General features: G+C 55.4%; 5 protein-coding genes across 5 annotated transcripts; 4 read left to right on the forward strand and 1 right to left on the reverse strand.

Annotated features, from left to right (window-relative positions):
- Positions 1-63: 63 nt before the first annotated feature.
- PG986_011403 (uncharacterized protein) lies at positions 64-1,568 on the forward strand (the record flags this gene model as incomplete). Its single annotated transcript, XM_066847625.1, has 2 exons — positions 64-1,452; positions 1,512-1,568. 2 exons carry the CDS (start codon positions 64-66, stop codon positions 1,566-1,568), a joined length of 1,446 nt encoding a protein of 481 aa, XP_066697116.1.
- A 6,679-nt stretch (positions 1,569-8,247) lies between these two features.
- On the forward strand, positions 8,248-9,333 carry PG986_011404 (uncharacterized protein; the record flags this gene model as incomplete). The annotated part of the gene is made up of 3 exons (XM_066847626.1): positions 8,248-8,319; positions 8,431-8,569; positions 8,624-9,333. 3 exons carry the CDS (start codon positions 8,248-8,250, stop codon positions 9,331-9,333), a joined length of 921 nt encoding a protein of 306 aa, XP_066697117.1.
- Positions 9,334-10,839: 1,506 nt separating this feature from the next.
- Positions 10,840-12,645, reverse strand: PG986_011405 (mitogen activated protein kinase 2; the record flags this gene model as incomplete). Its single annotated transcript, XM_066847627.1, has 5 exons — positions 10,840-11,462; positions 11,525-11,839; positions 11,917-11,983; positions 12,259-12,391; positions 12,533-12,645. The coding sequence occupies 5 exons, from the start codon at positions 12,643-12,645 to the stop codon at positions 10,840-10,842; spliced, it is 1,251 nt and encodes a 416-aa protein (XP_066697118.1).
- Positions 12,646-15,558: 2,913 nt separating this feature from the next.
- On the forward strand, positions 15,559-16,110 carry PG986_011406 (uncharacterized protein; the record flags this gene model as incomplete). The annotated part of the gene is made up of 1 exon (XM_066847628.1): positions 15,559-16,110. The coding sequence occupies one exon, from the start codon at positions 15,559-15,561 to the stop codon at positions 16,108-16,110; it is 552 nt and encodes a 183-aa protein (XP_066697119.1).
- A 930-nt stretch (positions 16,111-17,040) lies between these two features.
- PG986_011407 (meiotic mRNA stability protein kinase SSN3) lies at positions 17,041-18,868 on the forward strand (the record flags this gene model as incomplete). The annotated part of the gene is made up of 2 exons (XM_066847629.1): positions 17,041-17,131; positions 17,571-18,868. 2 exons carry the CDS (start codon positions 17,041-17,043, stop codon positions 18,866-18,868), a joined length of 1,389 nt encoding a protein of 462 aa, XP_066697120.1.
- Positions 18,869-19,660: the final 792 nt, after the last annotated feature.

Here is a 19,660-nt window from a genome sequence, read left to right on the forward strand (position 1 = left end):
CACCACCCCAGAGGCAAAGAGCCAGCCAACCTTGTTCCAACCGCCTCTCCTAGCACCGCAACGATGCAGGAACGCAACCACGACGACGGCATCTTTCAGGCCTCGGCCGACACCAAGACCAACGGCTCGACCGACCTGAGCGAGAAGGACGGAGTGAAGATGACGGCACCGCACTCGCAGAGCTCCGTCGACAACGGAGTCGGCCAGATAACTGAGTTGGAGGCGCAAAAGGCGGCTCTCGGAGATGCCCACTTCCACCGCCTCGGCTGGAAGCGCCTCACCGTCATTCTCATTGTCGAGGCCATCGCCCTCGGCAGTCTGAGTGTGCCCTCCGCCTTCGCGACGCTCGGCATGGTCGCCGGTGTCATCCTGACCGTCGGAATCGGTCTGATCGCCATCTACACCAGTTACATCGTCGGACAGGTCAAGCTTGCCTTCCCCGAGATCTCCCACTACGCCGATGCTGGAAAGCTGATGATGGGCCGCTTCGGCTACGAAGTCATTGGCGCCATGTTCACCCTGCAATTGACCTTCCTGGTGGGCTCGCACACGCTCACCGGTACCATCGCATTCCTGAACATCACCGACAACGGTACCTGCTCTGTCGTGTTCGGCGTCGTCTCGGCTATTATCCTGCTCGCGCTGGCCGTCCCGCCGTCCTTTGCCGAGGTCGCCATTCTAGGCTACATCGATTTCGTCTCCATCATCGCCGCCATCCTCATCACCATGGTGGCCACCGGTGTCAACGGTAGCCACGCCGAGGGCGGTCTCGCCCAGGCTGCCTGGTCCGCCTGGCCCAAGGAGAACGTCACCTTCTCCGAGGCATTCGTAGCTGTCACCAACATCGTCTTCGCTTACAGCTTCGCCGTCTGCCAGTTCTCCTTCATGGACGAGATGCACACGCCCAAGGACTACGTCAAGTCCATCTGGGCCCTGGGTCTGATCGAGATCTTCATCTACACCATCACCGGCGCCCTCATCTACGCCTTTGTCGGTGTCGACGTCAAGTCCCCCGCCCTGCTTTCCGGTGGCTCTCTGATGTCCAAGGTCGCCTTCGGTGTCGCCCTGCCCGTCATCTTCATCTCCGGCTCCATCAACACCACCGTCGTCGGTCGCTACATTCACGGCCGCATGTACAAGAACGATGTGAAGCGCTTCATCAACACCAAGGGTGGCTGGATCTCGTGGTTGGTCCTCATCAGCGCCATCACCCTGATCGCCTGGGTCATCGCCGAAGCTATTCCCTTCTTCTCCGACCTTTTGGCCATCTGCTCCGCCCTCTTCATCTCCGGCTTCACCTTCTACTTCCCCGCCATGATGTGGTTCATGCTCCTCAAGAAGGGCAACTGGTACGCCAAGGAGAACATCTGGAGCAGCGTCGCCAACGCCCTCGTCTTCATTATTGGCTTGATCACTCTCGTCGCCGGTACCTATGCCGCGATTGTTGATATCGTAAGTTGTCTTATATCGTCCAAGCAGAGATACTTTTTACTAACTCGGCATCCTCACAGATCCAACAATACAACGACGGAACCGTTAGAGGAGCATTCACTTGCGCCCCCATCTGAACAGTTGGCTGTTTGGGTTTTGCCAATTGGCTGGCAATGGGATTTTCTTTTTTTTTGGGTAGCTTTATTGGAGGGTCATGATTAAGCGCGCGCATTGCCGTGGAGATGAGTATTTTCTCATCAGTGTACAACAACATCAACCAGATCAACTAGTATAGGGGGTTCGCAAGCGGCGTGTAGCCCCTGTTTGTGGGCAACGTCGTATAGCCGATCTCGAAGCGACTTAGACATGAGCGCTTCTTCTGTACCAAGACGAGAGAGGATTGGACGAATATTAACGAATAATTATGATGAATGATGAATGGCAACATTGCTTGGGGAGGCCTGCGTGAGATATGTGCTTTGCTTACCTATTGATCCATCGCATTAGTTCGCTGCCAAACATGACCACTATGGCGACTGCTTTTCCTCGAAAGAGTGATGCTTGATGTGGTTCTCCTTTTGGGCTTCGCATGCCGCTTGGCGCGAGACCTAGGTATCGTGACGGGGGCGATGGCGTGACTGTCACCCGCCCGCCGTTGGCCTTCGCCGGACCTCCCCCGTGCGAGCAGCAGTTCCAGGACAGCCGTACACGTGTCAAGCGTGTACCGTCCAATCAATCCCTTCCAAAAGCCAAGACTTCTTGATCCGAGTGCGAGCGAGCGTGGCAAGGGTTTACCCATCTTGTCACAGCTGGTTCTCTGTCGTACTTCTGACTTCCCATAACACAGTTTAAGGGGGTGTTGTAGGATAAGTCATCGATGGTGGACGGTCTGCTGCGCGAGGAAGAGGAAAGACACTAGAGAGATTGCTTGCCTCTTTTTTTCCCCTTCCTCATTTCGATGCCGCCACTTGGTCGGCAGAAAGGGGCGACTTTAGGAGGAACGCGGGAGGGGCGAGGGGGTTTAGGGGTATATCGTATGCACTGCGCTCTCTCCTCCCTTTCTCTCTCCAGCACTCGGAGTCCATGCAAATTTCGAGATAGCATCCAGAAGGGAGGGGAAAGTAGGAGCTTCGCAAGCCCCCCAGTGGCGGTCACGGGAGTGAGTCAATTGGTCTTCGGTCACTGGCGTGCATTTACCGCAGGCAGCCAGGCAGGCTTCGACGATTGATCGTCTTTCCCATCTTCCTCAACGGGTGATGAAGCCATGTTCTTCTGGCGATGTCCTGCTCGACTTGGACAATGCCATGCAAGGGGGCGCGAGACTCGCCATGTAGGGAAAAGGCACCAAAACATCGCCACGTCACAGCGTAGGCTCCCACGCCAATCGCCACCGGGGATCGCGTTCGATGTTGTACGCGGCACTCGCCGGCCTGCCTCTGAGGGAAGGACGCGCACATTGTAGACAGGGGAGGAGCGTGGTTCATCTTGCGAGGGCGGATATGCCAAACCCTATTCGCGCGTCGCAAGGATTCGACGGGGGAAGGACCGGCGCTCACCCGGTCGTGGCAATTCATGATGGCTTTTGTGTGCGGAACGGGTTCATAAACGGATGCAGAGATTCACATTACTCGCGGGGGGGAAGGGGGCAAAAGTGTACGAGCTCTGATGACGACGGGCACAGGCAGTCAGTCAGGCAGTCAGTCAGGCAGTCATTCTGCCACGGCGGCCTGGTAGAGGCTGATACTGAGGTTGCATTCGTGCTGTGCTATGCCCGAGGAAAGACTGATTGGTGGGCGATACCGCCGCTCTCCTCAGGTTGCCTTTGCCTCCTGACCCTCTGCCGGTGCCGCATGGCACCAACTGCGCATCGCGAGTTGGTCGGGTGTCCTTGGTTCCTTGTCGTCGGGGGCAAGAAGGACAAGAGCAAGAAGGGGGTGTCGGCAAAGGGCGTCGCCGGCGTGCCATCACTTGGTCTCAGATGCCAAGTAGATATCTATCTCTCGGTTGGGTGACAGGCAAGGAGACCTTCGGCAATGGTTCATCTATTACCCATCCATCCACGTGGAAAGGGATGGTTCACCCCCCCCCCCGGCAGTGCTTTCTCCCCTGTATTGGGTATTATCTCTCACGCTGATCAAGTCTAGGCGATGAGCGTGCGCCCGTCGTATCGGTGTCGTTCGAGTTGGATTCGCGACTATGGCGATAATATTTGCAGCTAACATCAACATGGGGGGAGGGGGCAAAGAGAAGCGGCAAGGGATGGTGTTCGGACGAAGATGGATGAAACGGGTGGGAGGGGGAGGGATGAGGGTCGGCTCCGAAACGAACGAACAGACATCTCGTTGATTTCATCGCTTCCGCGATTCCCGGAAGCTACGTTGGGAGTGAGAGGGCATGTTGAGAATGTGATGATGCATTGTGTGGGCAGTCATGTCGAAATCCTGAGACCCAACAACGAAAAAGGAGGAAGGGGGAATAAAAGTGGTTTCCAAGCATGTCACGGTTCAAGTTGCCTCCCTTTACCCCGTCCTCTTGCCTGCTTGCTTGGCTTGCCATGCGATGCTTCCCGCTTCGCGCCGAACCTGGAAGGATATCACACCAGCAGGATGGACGGAGTCGCTCAGGCCAGGCTTGGTCTGGCGGTGGGTGGGTGTAAGGTGGTTGATGAGGTCAAAAGAGGCAAGTGCCTCTCTGGGGCTCGTGGGATGGATGGCTGACTAGCTAGCTGCCATCGTATCTTTTGCCGTGCTTTGCCTTGCTTGGCGATCAATCGTCTGAACAAAGCGCGGGTGACATTGGATTGATGATGGGATGGATTGGTTGATGGGTTGATGGCACGCCAGGAATGAGTGAGTGAGTGAGTGAGTGACAGCTGGGAACAATGGACGCTAAAACGAACATCAAACATGGGCGAACGGACTCCGAAACCAATAGTGGACCGATATTGTGACTGACCCCCCCTTTCCCGGCTCGCTCGAACCAACAGGTCGGTATGAGCCGGCCAGGCCGGCCAGCCTTAAAGAAAGTTGCCGTCGGGTTTGAGGATATGCGGTCACTGTTCAAAGTAGGTCGTCGCAAAACATGGAAAGAGGAGAGAGCCCGGGAGAAATGGCGAAATGAAGAGGATCGCGACGATGATGTCTCTGCTCCATCAAACCAAAGAGAGTTAGCTGAGCGCCTCGGGCGATTTAGCTGCTTGAGCTGACGAGAACGACCCCTCCGACCCCCTGTCATCGTATCTAGCCGACCGCCAACGCCGTTGCATTCTCGTGCCTTGCAAGGCAGTTTCAAGATCTGCGCGGCTTCTCATTGTGGAGATGCCCCGTGAGAACGACCGGCCGAATACAGAACATGCAGGTGCGCGACCCGAGCGTCGCATTATGATATGATGGCGATGCACATACCAGAAAGCATTTTCAGGCAACGAACGCGGTGGTAGGGCCGAGGAGCAAGCTTCCGAGCAGCGCTTCATGCCCCGCCGCCCATTTCACCGGCCCGGGGGGCTGTGGCATAGCGAATCCCAACTTCGCATAATGGGGCTCGGGCTTTTTCTTTTTCCCAATATTACAGACCCGTGGTTTGGCTCCTTCTTATTGAAGGGGGCGCATTCGGCCTGTGGCTTTCCTGGGCCAAGGCGAGTAGAAGCAACCCAATCCTGCAGGATTCCTTCTCTCGGGTCGCCGCACCATCGACATCGAGTGTGAGGCTTCTTCCACGAGGGAAAGGTCATGACATGGCCGTAGGAAGTATGCGCCATGTAACCCGTGAAACTTGGTCACGAGGTTGCATGTCCTAGCCCACTAGTCATTGCGATTGTTTTGTGTGTGTGCATTCTGACCACGACCTCGAACCAACAGCAGTTTTTGACTTCAACAAGGGGTGACAGGTCTGATCCTGCCCGCTGGGAATTGCTCCAACCTGTACCTGACAAACACATCAAGGCATTGACCATGCCAAGGTCGAGCGAGGGAGGACATCCTCAAGTCCCGGTTAGCGACCGGCACAGATCAATGCCGCACACGAAAACTGGCTGACTGGACCTGATAAGGCAGCGCAGCAAACTTAAGGACTGCCTAAAGAAGTAACTAACCCAGCAGCCAATTTGTCTGTGGCAGCCCTGAGACTGGAGTTGACTTGCTAAATGAGACCCTTATGCGGGGGTTTCCACCACCCGCTCCGTCAATTACGCCCCCCCCCCACCCGGGCAAAAGACCAAGACATGTTATGTCAACAGGATCTGCTGAAATCTCAGTTCCTGGCCGTCTGGATTCATCAGTGTTAGTTGGTGGTATGGCCAGTATAGCCCAGGGACATAAGGTGCAGATCATGAAACTCGAAGACTCGGAAGAATTGCATACTCCACGACTCGTATCTCGACAGAGTGTTCGTCCGACCTGAGCTATGTCGGACAGTGGCTGCAGATCGCTCACTGCCACGGGAGGGGTTTCCCTCTAAGGCGGCTCTCAGCAGATTTTCACGTTGGTTGTGTCTGTCGCCTGCCCACTTACATACAACAGCATCAGAAGTGCATGTTCTTGGGTAACCTCGAATTGTTTTCGTTTTGTCCAACCGAGTCGCTGGATTAGTACAGAAGCATACCCAATAAGCGTACTTGCATCTCTTCAACGACACCTTCCCACCCGTGATCTTGGTCTACTGCCGACAGCAATTAATTTAAATCATGCCGCTCGCTAATCCAGCTTCTGCTGCAAGCCCGCAAGCCGTGTCGGCGTTACCAGTATACACCCCTGCTACTATAAGTGGAGCAGTGTCACTGTCAGGATCGCAATAGGCAGGAGGATCATATAGGGCCCAAGCGTCGACCAAGGCAGAACTGGGTGGGAGTGAGATTCTAGAGCGGCACACACAGATGGGGAATACTACGCTGTTTGTCTGTCTGTCTGTCGGACGAAGAGGGAGCCGAGAATAGCTAGGTCGGCCGGGGAGCAGTACCAACTTGCTTTTTTGCTGGTGGGCCGCGCGTTGTACACTGCATCCTGCTTTTCCACGTTCTTATTGACGTTAGCCGCGTCGTCGCTGTCGGATGGTTACATGGCCACGCTGTAGATAGCAAACCACAACAGGGCATGGGAAGGATTCGACTAAAGGCGACGCCTGCTTGCTCGCCCCCAGGCCTCCGTCCAGATTGGTTCGTTGGCGCGGAGGCGCCTTCGTCGCCGAGTGTCCTGTGCCGCAACCCGGGCAGTTTGGGTCCATTCCATCTAGGCGCTACTCTGGTCCGATGCCAGATACCCTGCCGCTATAGCCAGGGGCCTGCTATATCGGAGCCTCTTTTAAACCTGGCTGGAATGACCGTTGGTGAGATCCCTCGCTCGGCACCCCACGAGACTCACACACGACCAGAAGAGCCCAGAGAACACGGGCCAGACACGCACGAAACCTGCAGCGCCGCCCGTCGAATATATCATATCGGACACGCACCTTCTGCAGGAGCAGGGATCCTTTGTGCGCGTTCCCGTATGCAAGTACACTTGTACAAGCATCGCATCGTCGAGAAAGAAAAGACAAGACATCTCACCCCTGTCCGTCTTGGTCCACCCATCCCGGGAACCCATGCTAGGATACCAGGCCTGTCCATGTCCCTCTGCCCTGCCCTGCCCTGCCTGCCTTCTTTTTTTGGCATCGGTTACCCTTACAAGGTACAATGTGCCATCCCAACCCCTGTCAGCCATCCTTACTGTCTCCTCGTCCGTCTCTGCATATCAAGTTTATCTAGGGTTTTTAGACAGACTTTTCTCACTCTCGAGGCTCACCCTCACCTGAGTTTCCTATACCTGTGCAGTAGCACCGTACCTGCATATGTATGCACGGCTGTAACCAGACCAGACCAGACCGGGCTTACATACTGACCTGAGCATCCACCCACCCTTGAATAGTAGCAAGAGGGGAGGGAAGGGGGAATAGAGAGAGAGAGAGAGAGAGAGGATGGGATGGCCTGTTCTCTCTCACACATTCTCGCTCTCTCTGCGTATTGGTAGTGAGATGGCGATGCCTGCCCAGCACGCCGGTACAGCCCAGGCACCTTTCAAACACACGAAGCCATACCTTGTCCCAGTTGATCATTAACCTAAACAATATGATGAAGGGGTAGCTGATCCTCCTCCTCTCAACTCGCTTTTCTCGTAGTACGTAGGAGTTGTATCAAGTATGAATGAGTGAAGTCCCAAAACGATATAAACGCCAGCATCCTCCCACTCTCCCTTTCTACTTGGACTCCGGAAGACGAACCAGCAACAGCAACAATAACCGGCGGGGCTTTCCACTTTCTCTTAGTCTTTGGGTCGCTTCTCTTATCACTAGATTCATTCTATATTCATACCATCGTGGGGGTGCTAGATTTCATCTCCGTTGGCGTCTGCCCGCTCTTTTTTTTTTTTTTCTTCCCACCCCGTTCCGTTCTATTCTTGAACCAGGCCGACCAAACCTGGCCTGCCTGCCTTGCCTGCCTTGCCTTGCCTTGCCTAGCTCCGGAAGCTCACCCACCCGTTTCTATTCTTAAGCGCCCAACGGCCGCCCGACCCGGTTACACACGCACCTCGCACCCAATCTTAAAAGCAAAGAGAGATAAAAAGGCCTTCTACTCCTACCTTGTGTGTGTGTGTGTGTCTAGGTGGCGCGCGCTAGACGACCTATTACATTAACAGAATTTCCTGCCGTTGGGCCTTTCTTCCCTTCGTTCTGTTATATCTCCTTTCCAGGCGCCTCCGTTCCGCCTGTCGTCACTTTCTCCCTTTCACCTTTTCGGGACTTGACTTGGACACAAACAACTCCCCCAACCCACGCACGCCTACCAAAATGTTGCCTCAAACCCTCTTCGTGGTGGCTTCGGCTTTGACGGCTGTCACGGCCGGGCCGGTGAGGAAACGAGTAAGTTTTGACTCTTTGCCTTGCTCCTGTGTCTCGTCCTACCGCTGTGGCAGTGAGATATTCACCATACGACAATGAACCCCAGCGAACCAGAGACTGACAAACCAAAAGTGCTCCGGCAGCGGTGGCACACCCGTCATCTCATCCAGCCCTCTCCCCGGCCCTTCGACAGCGGCATCCGCCACAGCGTCCGCTTCTGCGTCGGCCTCGGCGCCTGCCACTGCCGGCCCTACTCTGCCTTCCACTGGTAGTAAGTTTTACCCTATTATACCCACCCTATATATCTCAGACCCTCCTCATACAGGCCAAACCATACCCACATCCACACGCCCACTAACACCTTGGGCTCCGCCTATCAGGCGGCACCCAACTCCCCGCCCCCCTCGGGCCAACTCCAGCACATCGTCGTCGGCCACGGCATCCAGAACTACACCTGCGCCGCGCCCGACTCGGCAGCTTCCTCTTCCACCGGCGCCCTCGCCGTGCTCTACGACATCACCGACCTGGCCCCCCGGCTCCGGCTCTGGGAAATCCGCCATGACCGAGGCGGCCTGGTCGGGCCTGTCCGACCAAGTCCTCCACGAGACGGACCTCCCCCTCCACATCGTCGGCAACGCCCTCACCAAGTACGCCGCCGACGTCCTGGCCCCCTTCAAGGCCCCGCCGGGCGCCGACGCCGCCCTGACCCTGGACGGCCTCGCCGCGCCCCGGAAGGCGATCGGGCACCACTACTTCGACGCGTCGGGCGTGCCCACCTTCGACCTGTTCGCCGGGGCCCAGAAGCTCGTGGCCAAGAAGCTCAACGACACCGCCGCGCCCGCGGGCGCCGACAGGGGCTTGCTCGACACCGGCGCCGTGGCGTGGCTGCGGCTGGGCGACAGCGGGAGCGGCGCGTCAAGGGGGCTCGCGTCGGTGTATCGTGTCTACACGAGCGGCGGGGCGTCGATTGCGTGCTCCGAGGCAAACATGACCATCAGTGTGCCGTACACGGCGCAGTACTGGTTCTACGCGTAGAGCGGAAAGGATCAGCAGTAGCAGGTTGTCTAATCGGAGGTTTACGAAGAGGAGGGGAGGGGATGCCTCGGTGCGTCTAGAAAAGGGGATACGATACGATACGAACGAACGGGAATGGACGAAGTGGGTTCAGGATCTAATGCGGTGGTGTGGTGTCTTCTCAAAAAAAAAAACTTTTATTCATATTTTCGGGATGGCAGGCGTTGGCGGATTTCTTGTATTTATTCACACGCAAAACGGGAGACGATGGACGGAACCCGATGAGAGAAAGGGAAACGCCTCGTGGCGACAGCGTGTCTTGAGGTTACTTGTCTGCCCCTTTGGCGGTTTACCCTTTCTACTTCTTTTCTATAATACGTCGTACGTATGTAGAAGGATTCACCACAAGTCAGGTGTAAATAGATCCGCCCTTTTTTCTTATTCAAAGCTTCCACACAAACGAAATGACTTCTTGTCCCGGATGGCACTGCTAGCTATATATTGATTCTATGTTGCTTTGTCGTCGTGGAGCAGTATTGTTGCCTCTCAGTGTCTACGAAACCTCGTACCAACACATACGACCAGCCCGAGTATCATGTGCCACACGAGCCCACCCCCAAGAACAGTCGGCATATACTGAAAGATAACCCCAGCCTGACTTCCTTACTTTCCTCCGCTGTCCTTCCCTCATCCTAGAGCCCTCCAGTAGTCATTGCTTGACCCAAACAGTCCCGCTGAAGAAAGCCAGCACATATGCATACCACCCAACCTCGCATGCACAACCCAATAAATATTTGTCTGTCCATCCCACCTGGACGAGAGAAGGCTGGCAAATCAACGACCGGCAGGCAGAACCAACCTTCCACATGCAGCCTGCACACCGCGCCATGAAATCCTGCCTGCCTACCTGAAAGCCGCCCTCGGCAAAGCAAATCCCATATTACTTAAGCGCCGGGCATGCCCCGTCGCGTACGCCAGGGTCTCATTTCCGTCCCGACCAATCAGCAAGCGGGCAGGCAACACACAGGAACGACGAGGAGCGCAAGCATCGCGGCAGATATTATGATTACTTTGGATTGATTCATCATCTCTTGTCCTGACAGCCTCCTACGAAGACATTGTACTTCTTTTCGCTCGATGAAATGTATGTTCTCCATCTTCTTCTCCCTTAGAAAAGAACTTGAGAGTGTAGACTGACCGACTGTCAAAAAGCGCTTGCTCTTTCATGCTCTTCTCTCCTACCCCCTTCTCATTTACAGCATGAGAGGAAATAAAATAAAATAAAAAAGGAATTCCCAGTGAAACGTGGGCGGGCGTGGCGCTGGCTTTCCCCCCATTTGCTTTTTGATAGTAGTATAGCTCGGCGCGCCGCCAAGTGGTTGTTGTATCCAAACATGGCGCAATGCCGCCCCCCTCACAGTCCCCGGCTCACATTAACCAGTTCATCTAGAAAGCCCACCAAGGGGTCTGCCAATCAGACCTCGTCATTCCGCTTGGTACTCTTGTAATCTGGACAGCTGTAATTCTTTATCGTCTATCCAAGCCGCCCTGGAGCTCGGCTTCTAAGTTGCCGCCCTGGCCCATGTACTCCTGCGGACGGGGGTCCTCGTGCGTCCATTGGCCCTGACCGCTGGGCATAGGCACCTGGCCAGGGGCTTGCTGTTGGCCAGCCGCTCCCCCGGCGCCACCCGCCGGCGCCGTCCTAACTTGCTGACGGAAACGGTAGACCTCCTCCAGAATCATCTTGCGCATGTCGCCGACGTCGTCGATCACCTCAAAGTCGAAGTTGAAGGTGGTGGGGCAGTCGGGCTCGTCCGTCTCGTCGTGCCAGATCTTGAGGTAAGGGTGTTGCAGAGCCTCCTCGACCGAGATTCGCGACGAAGGGTCGAAGGCCAGCATGCGGTCGAGCAGGTCGAGGGCGTCGGGGTTTGCGCTGGGGAACAGGGTGGCGAAGGGCTTCTTGGCCATGAACGGCAAGTTACGGACGTATTCCTGAGCGCGAGAAGAACCAATGCGGCCGAGGGTCTCTTCGTTGGGGGTTCCCAGAATGTGCAGAATCTGGTTGAGCTGGTCGACGTAGTCACGGCCCTTGAAGAAGGGTCGTCCACCGAGCAGCTCGGCCAAGATACAGCCTACAGACCAGACATCGACTAGAGTGAGGGTACAATATGAGTAAACTTTCCAATAACCCGAGATATATGGGCGGACTCACTAGCTTTGGTGTAACTCTGGAAGCTGAGCATGATTTCGGGGGCGCGGTACCATCTCGTGGCCACGTATTCCGTCATATAACCGGCATTTTCTTCGGGGTCGACGGAGAAGCCTCGGGCCAGGCCGAAATCGCAAATCTTGAGCTCGCAGTCGGCGTTGACGAGCAGGTTGCCGGGCTTCAGGTCACGATGCAGGACGTTTGCGGAGTGGATGTACTTGAGGCCGCAGAGGATCTGGTAGATGAAGGATTGGAAGTGGGCGTCGGTGAGCGGCTGGCCAGAACGAATGATTGCCGCCAGATCGCATTCCATCAGCTCTGCGAATCAAGACGAACAGTCAGTATTGGGTCGTCATAGTCGCGACAAACGCGGCTGGGAGTCGGGGCTTGCTCACCCTCGTAGAGGTATGTCTCGTTGAAGTTGTCCGGGCGGGGAATGTCCATATCATAAAGACATGTGATCTAGATTGTGTGCAACACATGGTATCAGCGATCCTGTTGCAATTCTCTTTGGGTGTGTGTATGTGTTGCGGCCATGGTGTTGGTGATGATGCTCGCCAATGCGATTGGGTTGAGACATTGATTGGTGCTGGTGCTGTATGCAGGCCATTGATTTGATGGTGGGGGAGGGGTCAATGTCAATCGTCGGTCGCATTTCCGCAGCCCAAGTGCGCTGCGCTGTGTGCAGTTGGATCCGAGTCGAGGTTGGTTCCCAGTCTTCTCTCTCCCGCACTTACATTGCGATGGCCGCGGAAATGCTGCAGCAGCTTGATCTCGCGCAGGGCGCGCTTGGCTAGGATTTTCTTGCTGAAGACATTGGTCACCTTCTTGATGGCGACGCCCTCGTTTGTCTGGTTGTTGACGGCGGCGCTGCGTTCGTTTGATGTCATGTCAGTAAGTGGCAAAAAGGCATTCAGCGACTCGCGGGCGCAGCTCAGCGTAGTGCGCATCCGCAGTCGCAGTCGCAGTCGCAGTCGCAGTCGCAATCGCAGCGCCAAGTAGTGCACTTACCAGACAATACCGTAAGCTCCTTGGCCGAGCTCCTTGGTGACGGTGTAGCGCTCGTCGACGATGAAGTCCTGGTTGAAGACCTTGAAGACCTTGCGTCCCTGTAAATCGGCCATTGTGTCGTTTATTTCGTATGTATTATATATGGCCAGGGGCGAGAAGTTGTTGTTGCGGTTGAGAGAGGGGGTTGAGAGGCGAGGAGTGGGAGAAAGTCGAAGCGTGAGGTCAGGCCGAGGAGCAAGCAAGCAAGGCAGGGTAGAGCAAGCAGAGCAAAGCTGGAGATCGGGGCTAGCTGCGGTCTTCCTTGTCTGTCACAGGCCGGAGAATAGAGGTTGGACAATGCAGCAGGTGGGCAAAACACACAATGCGATCCCGGTCTGGCCTGCCAACTAAGCGCTACCGAGGGGGATGTGGACCGAACTGTATAAAACAAAGAAAGACCTTCTTCCTTGTCGTGGGGTGAGGGTCGTCGTCAAGGGCAGCGATTGCGAGTTCGGACCTGCGTCTTTTTTTTTTTCCTTCTGCTCGCTTCTTTCTCTTCTCGAGGGGAGCTGTCGTCGTCGTTTTGTCACACCAGCCGGGAAAAAAGGGAGGAAGGGAAAGAGAAGGAGAAGGGGGAGGGGGGTTGTTCCTTTCTCGTCTTGTTCAGGATGCGACAGTGAAAGCGGGGAACCCGAAAGCTGCCTTTTGGGAAAACGGGTACGGAGGGGGGAAGGGGAGGAAACTTGTGCCGGGCGGAAGACCAATGAAACAGACAAAGACTGATATGTAGCAGATCGGCCCGTTGTAATCCAGGTTTCAAGACAAGTCCAGGCGAATAAGCAGAGTAAATCCCTCTTGCGAAACAATGCCTTCTTCACGCCTCGCACTTTATAGCAAATAGCCAAGCAGGTAGGGGTAGGAAGCACGAAGCAAGAAGCACGAAGCAAGAAGAAGAAAAGGGCTGACAGGAACCAGGGGGAAGAGGGGACGACGTGGAACATCAGATTGCAGGCAGGCAGGCAGTGAAAGCGCCATCATCATCGGTACTTACTGTCTGTCTGTCTGTCTGTCTGTCTGTGTAGGCTATGTATGTATGCTGATGAGGTGACAAGGAGCTGATCTACGGCGCATCTCGGGTCGTGATAGGCCAGATCGCGGCTTTGGGTCCCTTTGGGAGCCTGCTCTTCGTAAGGCTTGCCAGTCGTCTGCCTGCCGAGAGACCCTCCACTCACCCATGGGCCGAGTTGGATATGTACGTAGGAGGTATGCAATGCACTCGGCTATGCGCCATTAGGTCGTGAAGGTGCGGTGGCATTGTCTGACGAGAGACTCCAATCAGGGATGCCCTCTCCCACATGGTCAGCCGTATAGGAAAGCAACCATCCACCATGGGAGATGAGCGGGTTCTCCTCGGAAACCAACCACTGGCCTGCTCACCTACTTACGTACGTAGCTTGGATTCCCGATGACGGGCTGTGGAAGCCAATAGCCCACAGAGTCATGTACCGGAACCCCCTACGTACATGTTGGAGCGTGGTGATTCGATGGGATCTGAAAGTGCTACTTTCAGATAACACCATGGAAATCGACGCAGAAGCTGGGCCGCTGGGCAGTGAGCGAGAGGCTTAGATGACCCTAACCGCTGGCAATGCGATCGATCAGGCTCGTGATTGGGCCACGCCTGGGAGCTTAGGCGCTTCACTTTGGAGCAGAGCGGCTAAGTCCAGTCCTGTCTCCAGCACAGTCAGATTGCTGGCGTGAGTATCTACTCTTATAGGCGATGCTTATAATTAGCAACCTGTCGAAGGCTAAAATATACAGATGGGTTTCCTTTCCCGTCGCGGTCCTTCGGTCGTCAACTACGTGACCTATTGTGTACGGCCGAGCGACATCCAACGTGTCAAGTAAGATGTCGCATGCCTTTGGGTCATCAGATGGCAGGATCCCACCAAATCGAGCCCCGCCCTCGCCGCAAGCCACGCCCACGTCGCATCAAGCATTTTTCAGAAAGTCTTTGACCCCGCCCATTCTCTACGATTCTACAATTCTTCCGTGACAAACCGACGATGGAAAAATAAAACCCCTACCGTCTACGAGTACATCACCACTGACTCAGAAACTCAAGGACAAGCAAACCTCAAGGGGCCCTCCCAGGAGCGTCCGTCGCATTTCGATCCGTGATGGATGAATGACGAATGCCAGCAAACCTGCACATCAATGACAGGCCGACGAGCAATCCGTCCCAAAACGTGCCCAAAAGACTTCCCCCACACGCCGGCTCTTGGCGACCCCGTGGGAGGCCGACTGCTGGCCAGCCGTTTGGCGACCACCGCCTTAGGCCGCGACAAGCAAGCCAACTACGCTTTTGGGCGATTGGCATGCGTTGCTTGCTTCAGCTTTCGCTAGCTACTTGCTACTTGTCGCACGAAACAGCAAACCACCTACTACGAGAGATGATAGGAGTCATAGGTTCTGGAAACCTGCTGGATGCCTCCTGATGCGATGCAATCTGCACCTAGGCACAGAAGATGAGAGCAAAGGGAAGCCAAAGATGGGGGGGGGCGTTCTCCCTGCATCTTGCCCCCCTTAGCCCTGACCCTGACTTGACTTGCATCTATCCATCCATCTTGGTGGTGTTGGAGAATTCCGAGGAGTGCCCAACCAAGTATCAGTAGACAAAAACATGAGATATATGAGTAAGTCATCTATTCAAACAGGGCTGCACTGACTTTCTGTCACTTTCCGCTTCCACATCTACTCGTTTCTCTCAACTCTTCTGAGTCTGTGACTCTTTGTTTCTACTTTCGCCTCATGTGTAGCGAGCGCCTGATTTATGCTCCTTTTTCGCGCGTTTACCCTTACCCTTCAGGTTGTCGTTGGACGGTATCCTGCAAGCATTTCCTCTTGAAGAGTTAATTATATATCAGTATCTCCCGGGTGTTTGGGCATCATCGCTAGGAGCATCTGCCATCCCCGACCGGCGACTCATCGTCGCTATCAATAGACAAAAGAGTACACCATACTTGATATAAGACAGAACCAGAGCCATGCTGTCCACAGCGACCCCGTGGGTGCAGATCCACGTGATCCTGCTCCTCATCATCCTTCCCCTGATCCCGGGAAGCCCCATCACATCCCAATTCCTCACCCAGCCGGCGACAACAACCATATCATCCCCCTCTTCCTTCCCCACAGCTGCCTCCCCATCCCTCAGGCCAGCCATCACCGCCACCCCGACGATAGCAGCATCATCACCAGCCTCAAACAGTACGCGTACGCGCTTCTCGCCCTCCTCGGCAGTGACAGCCGCGCCGTTGATCCACCCCTCTTTGCCAAGCGGCGGCGGCAGCGGCAGCGCCGGACTTCTGCTGCCGTCGGCGAACGGCACCTACAACAACAACATCAACCTCAAGTTCGTCCAGACCACGTACTGGAGCTGCGTGCAGTGGCCCACGACGATGCACTGCGGCTGGCACAAGCCCATCCTCGACGCCAGCAACGGGGGCGGCTCGCCGGGCCGCGGTCGGGAGGGGCCGCAGCGGGCAGTCGGGGCTGGCGTCGTGGCGGGTCTCGTTGGGTTTTTCCTGGCGGCCGCTTGATCGGGGGAGAGCAGCCAATCTCACCAAGTTCTCATGTATATATTTCAATTGGAGAAAAGCCGGCGTATCGGAGTATTATAGCAGTTTCGTCTTTCCCCAACAACGTGCGCTAAGGACCAACCAACTACCGGACCAAACACTGGTTCGGGACGGCGCTTGTAGCCATCTACTCTTGTTTTGGGGGAAGGATCTTGAGATTCATAAATAGAACACTTGATTCTAGTATGAAATCTAGCAGTGATGATGGGAAAACGAAGCAATTCATGAATCAGCGCTTTCCTCTGGAATCTCACGATGCACGTGGTTCCTTCCGCCCCTTTGAGCTCCATATCACGATACTTGCCCGTGCCATTAGTCAAAGCGAATGCAACCGTAGAAGTCTACAATCCGGATTTCGAACCTGAAGATTGAATAGCATATTTCGATTACGTTCCTTACAGCGTTGCCTGCATTTGAATGCAACACACAATCCAACTACGTGGACTGAAGAATACCGACTCATCGTGTCCCGCCGCCCCCGGTTTGGCATGTCCTGCGCCACAGATGTCGCGACACTAGCCACACCTCTAACCTTCGACGATTGGGGCCGAGCCTAAAGACACGACCACCATCAAATCATTCCCCGACCACATATGGTTCATCGAAGCCGCTTCGTTTTTGGTATATTGAAGTGTCACACAGCTTCTGTTTCTTATGAGCCAGCGAGAACCCAACACTCTCGAGTTGATTGTTTGTGCAGGCGTGCTCACACCCATACATATGCAGTGACGCCCCAAAACGTGGATCGACTTTCCGATGTGATGGTCTACATTAACCTAGGTGGCACCTAAGAGATACGAATTTGGTGCAACTACCCGGTCCTCCCGGCTTTATAGAGCACACCTCTCGGTCCATTTCAGTGGCTCTCCTTCTGCCTTCTGGCCTGTCCTCATGAGTCTCACGAACCCTCATTCCAGCTCCAGCGCACCGTCTTCGGCGCGGGTCCAAGGCATGAAGAGGAGCGTCCAGGCTGCGTTCGACGGTAGGTCTATTTTCGTGCCTTTGCCTGCTTTCCAAGTTCATTCATGGACCCCCCTCTCTCTAATGCTATCGTGGAAGATCTACAGACTTGCATATCTTGTCGGGTGTTGTATGTATGTCCCTTCGGGGGATCTGGCCTCACCTTCCGATGATTGGCCTGGACCAAGACCGAAGGAGGCATCGGACATGGAATCCGGCCAGTCGCCCACTCCACCCCATGGATGACACATGCACCTGTTCCCCACCGACAAACAACCCTTGACCCACCAAGAACCCCATGCTTACTTCTGAAACCGGGCATCCAACGACGACCTCCCTTCACTAGCTCCGTCTACTCCGTCCCCATCGTCAGATTCGAGACTCGAGGAACTTGAGTTGACTTCTTTCCTACTCATGATGATCTCGTAACCATACCGAATCTTTGCTGATGAGACGAACAGACCCCAGCGACCGCGGCCTCGGCTCGGGCTACCAATCCAAGGTGCGCGTCGTGGACCGGTACAAAGTGATTGGCTTCATTAGTAGCGGCACCTATGGCCGCGTCTACAAGGCCGTCGGCCGGCAGGGCCAGCCGGGCGAGTTCGCCATCAAGAAGTTCAAGCCCGACAAGGAGGGCGAGCAGATCCAGTACACGGGCATCTCCCAGTCGGCCGTGCGCGAGATGGCCCTCTGCTCCGAGCTGGCCAACCTCAACGTGATCCGGCTGGTGGAGATTATCCTCGAGGACAAGTGCATCTTCATGGTCTTCGAGTACGCCGAGCACGACCTGCTCCAAATCATCCACCACCACACCCAGAACCCCCGCTGCCCCATCCCCGCCACCATGGTCAAGAGCATCATGTTTCAGCTCCTCAACGGCTGCCAGTACCTGCACGCCAACTGGGTCCTGCACCGCGACCTGAAGCCGGCCAACATCATGGTGACCTCGGCCGGGCAGGTCAAGATCGGCGACCTGGGCCTGGCCCGGCTCTTCCACAAGCCGCTCCACTCGCTCTACGGCGGCGATAAGGTCGTCGTCACCATCTGGTACCGCGCGCCCGAGCTGCTGCTGGGCAGCCGCCACTACACCCCCGCCATCGACATGTGGGCCGTCGGCTGCATCTTCGCCGAGTTGCTGTCGCTGCGGCCCATCTTCAAGGGAGAGGAGGCCAAGATGGACTCGAAGAAGACGGTGCCCTTCCAGCGCAACCAGATGCAGAAAATCGTCGACATTATGGGCATGCCGACCAAGGAGCGCTGGCCCTACCTGACGAGTATGCATGAGTATTCTTCGTTAGGTATGCTGCAGACGCCCATGATGCACCACCACTCCCACCAGCACCACCACGGCTCGTCGAAATCGTCCGCCTCCACTTCCCATCTAGAGGAGTGGTACTACCGCACCATCGGCACGCATTCGGGTTCGAGCACCTCCTCCCCGGCCCACGGCAACCCGAACAACAACAACAACAACAACCTCGCGTCCCTGGGCGCCGAGGGCTACAAGCTGCTCGCGGGCCTGCTCGAGTACGACCCGGAGAAGCGGCTGACGGCGCAGCAAGCCTTGCAGCACCCGTTTTTCAGCACCGGCGACAAGGTCAGCAACAACTGCTTCGAGGGGCTCAAGACGACGTACCCGCAGCGCCGCGTCAGCCAGGACGACAACGATATCCGGACGAGTTCGCTGCCGGGGACGAAGCGGTCGGGGTTGCCGGACGATAGTTTGGCGAGGCCGGCTAAGAGGGTTAAGGAGGCGTGATGCTGGTGCATATTGCTCATGCTCTGGTCAGTCATTAGAGACGAGGCCGGGTTTGGTTTTAGGCTTGCCTCCCGGACTATAGGCACCGAATAGTCGACCAGCGGTGATACCCTACAGAGAGTGACGGCCCGCTTGATATTCTACGGGGAAGGGAAAGACGGGTAGCACCAGCTGCGAAAACCCAGGTGGTCGTTTGTTTATTTCCAAGCGGGCTTTATCTCCATCGATGCTAGGGAATCACGAGAGAGTGAGAGAAATGAAGTATAGCGCGGTGAATTTTCATCAAGGAAGAAGAGGCAGGTGGCCACTTGACAGGAATCCCATTACCTAGGTTGCAACGGCGCAACATCACCTCGAAGATTTGGCCAGTTTACAGAAGAGTCATGGGCAGTCCATGGTCGACGATGGTTCAAAGGTTGGCTGGCTACGAAGAGGCCAAAAGAGCCTGGTGTTGAAGCAAGCATTTGATACAGATGGATCGGTTCAGTCACGAAGCTGCCACTACCATCGATACAATACCTATACACGTTGTATATATATATTACGAACTTGATGTACAATTAGACTTCAACTTCTCAGCCGCGTATTATCGAAGGAGTTTCCAACATTTGAGACCACTTGCGTTTTGTCCTTGGCCAGCAACATCACTTCTTGTAAATGTTCGTCAGATCGCCAGATATCAATGCTTCTCATTATACTTCCCGCTTCGTAAACACCCCCCATACCCTACCCTTCCTTCACCATGCCTAGACTCTTGCCAATCGCCCAGGAGCGAAGATTCAACTCAAGATG

This window comes from Apiospora aurea (genome assembly GCF_038362705.1).
Source record: "Apiospora aurea strain CBS 24483 chromosome Unknown utg000007l_segment0_segment0, whole genome shotgun sequence".
In the NCBI taxonomy this organism is placed as follows: domain Eukaryota; kingdom Fungi; phylum Ascomycota; class Sordariomycetes; order Amphisphaeriales; family Apiosporaceae; genus Apiospora; species Apiospora aurea.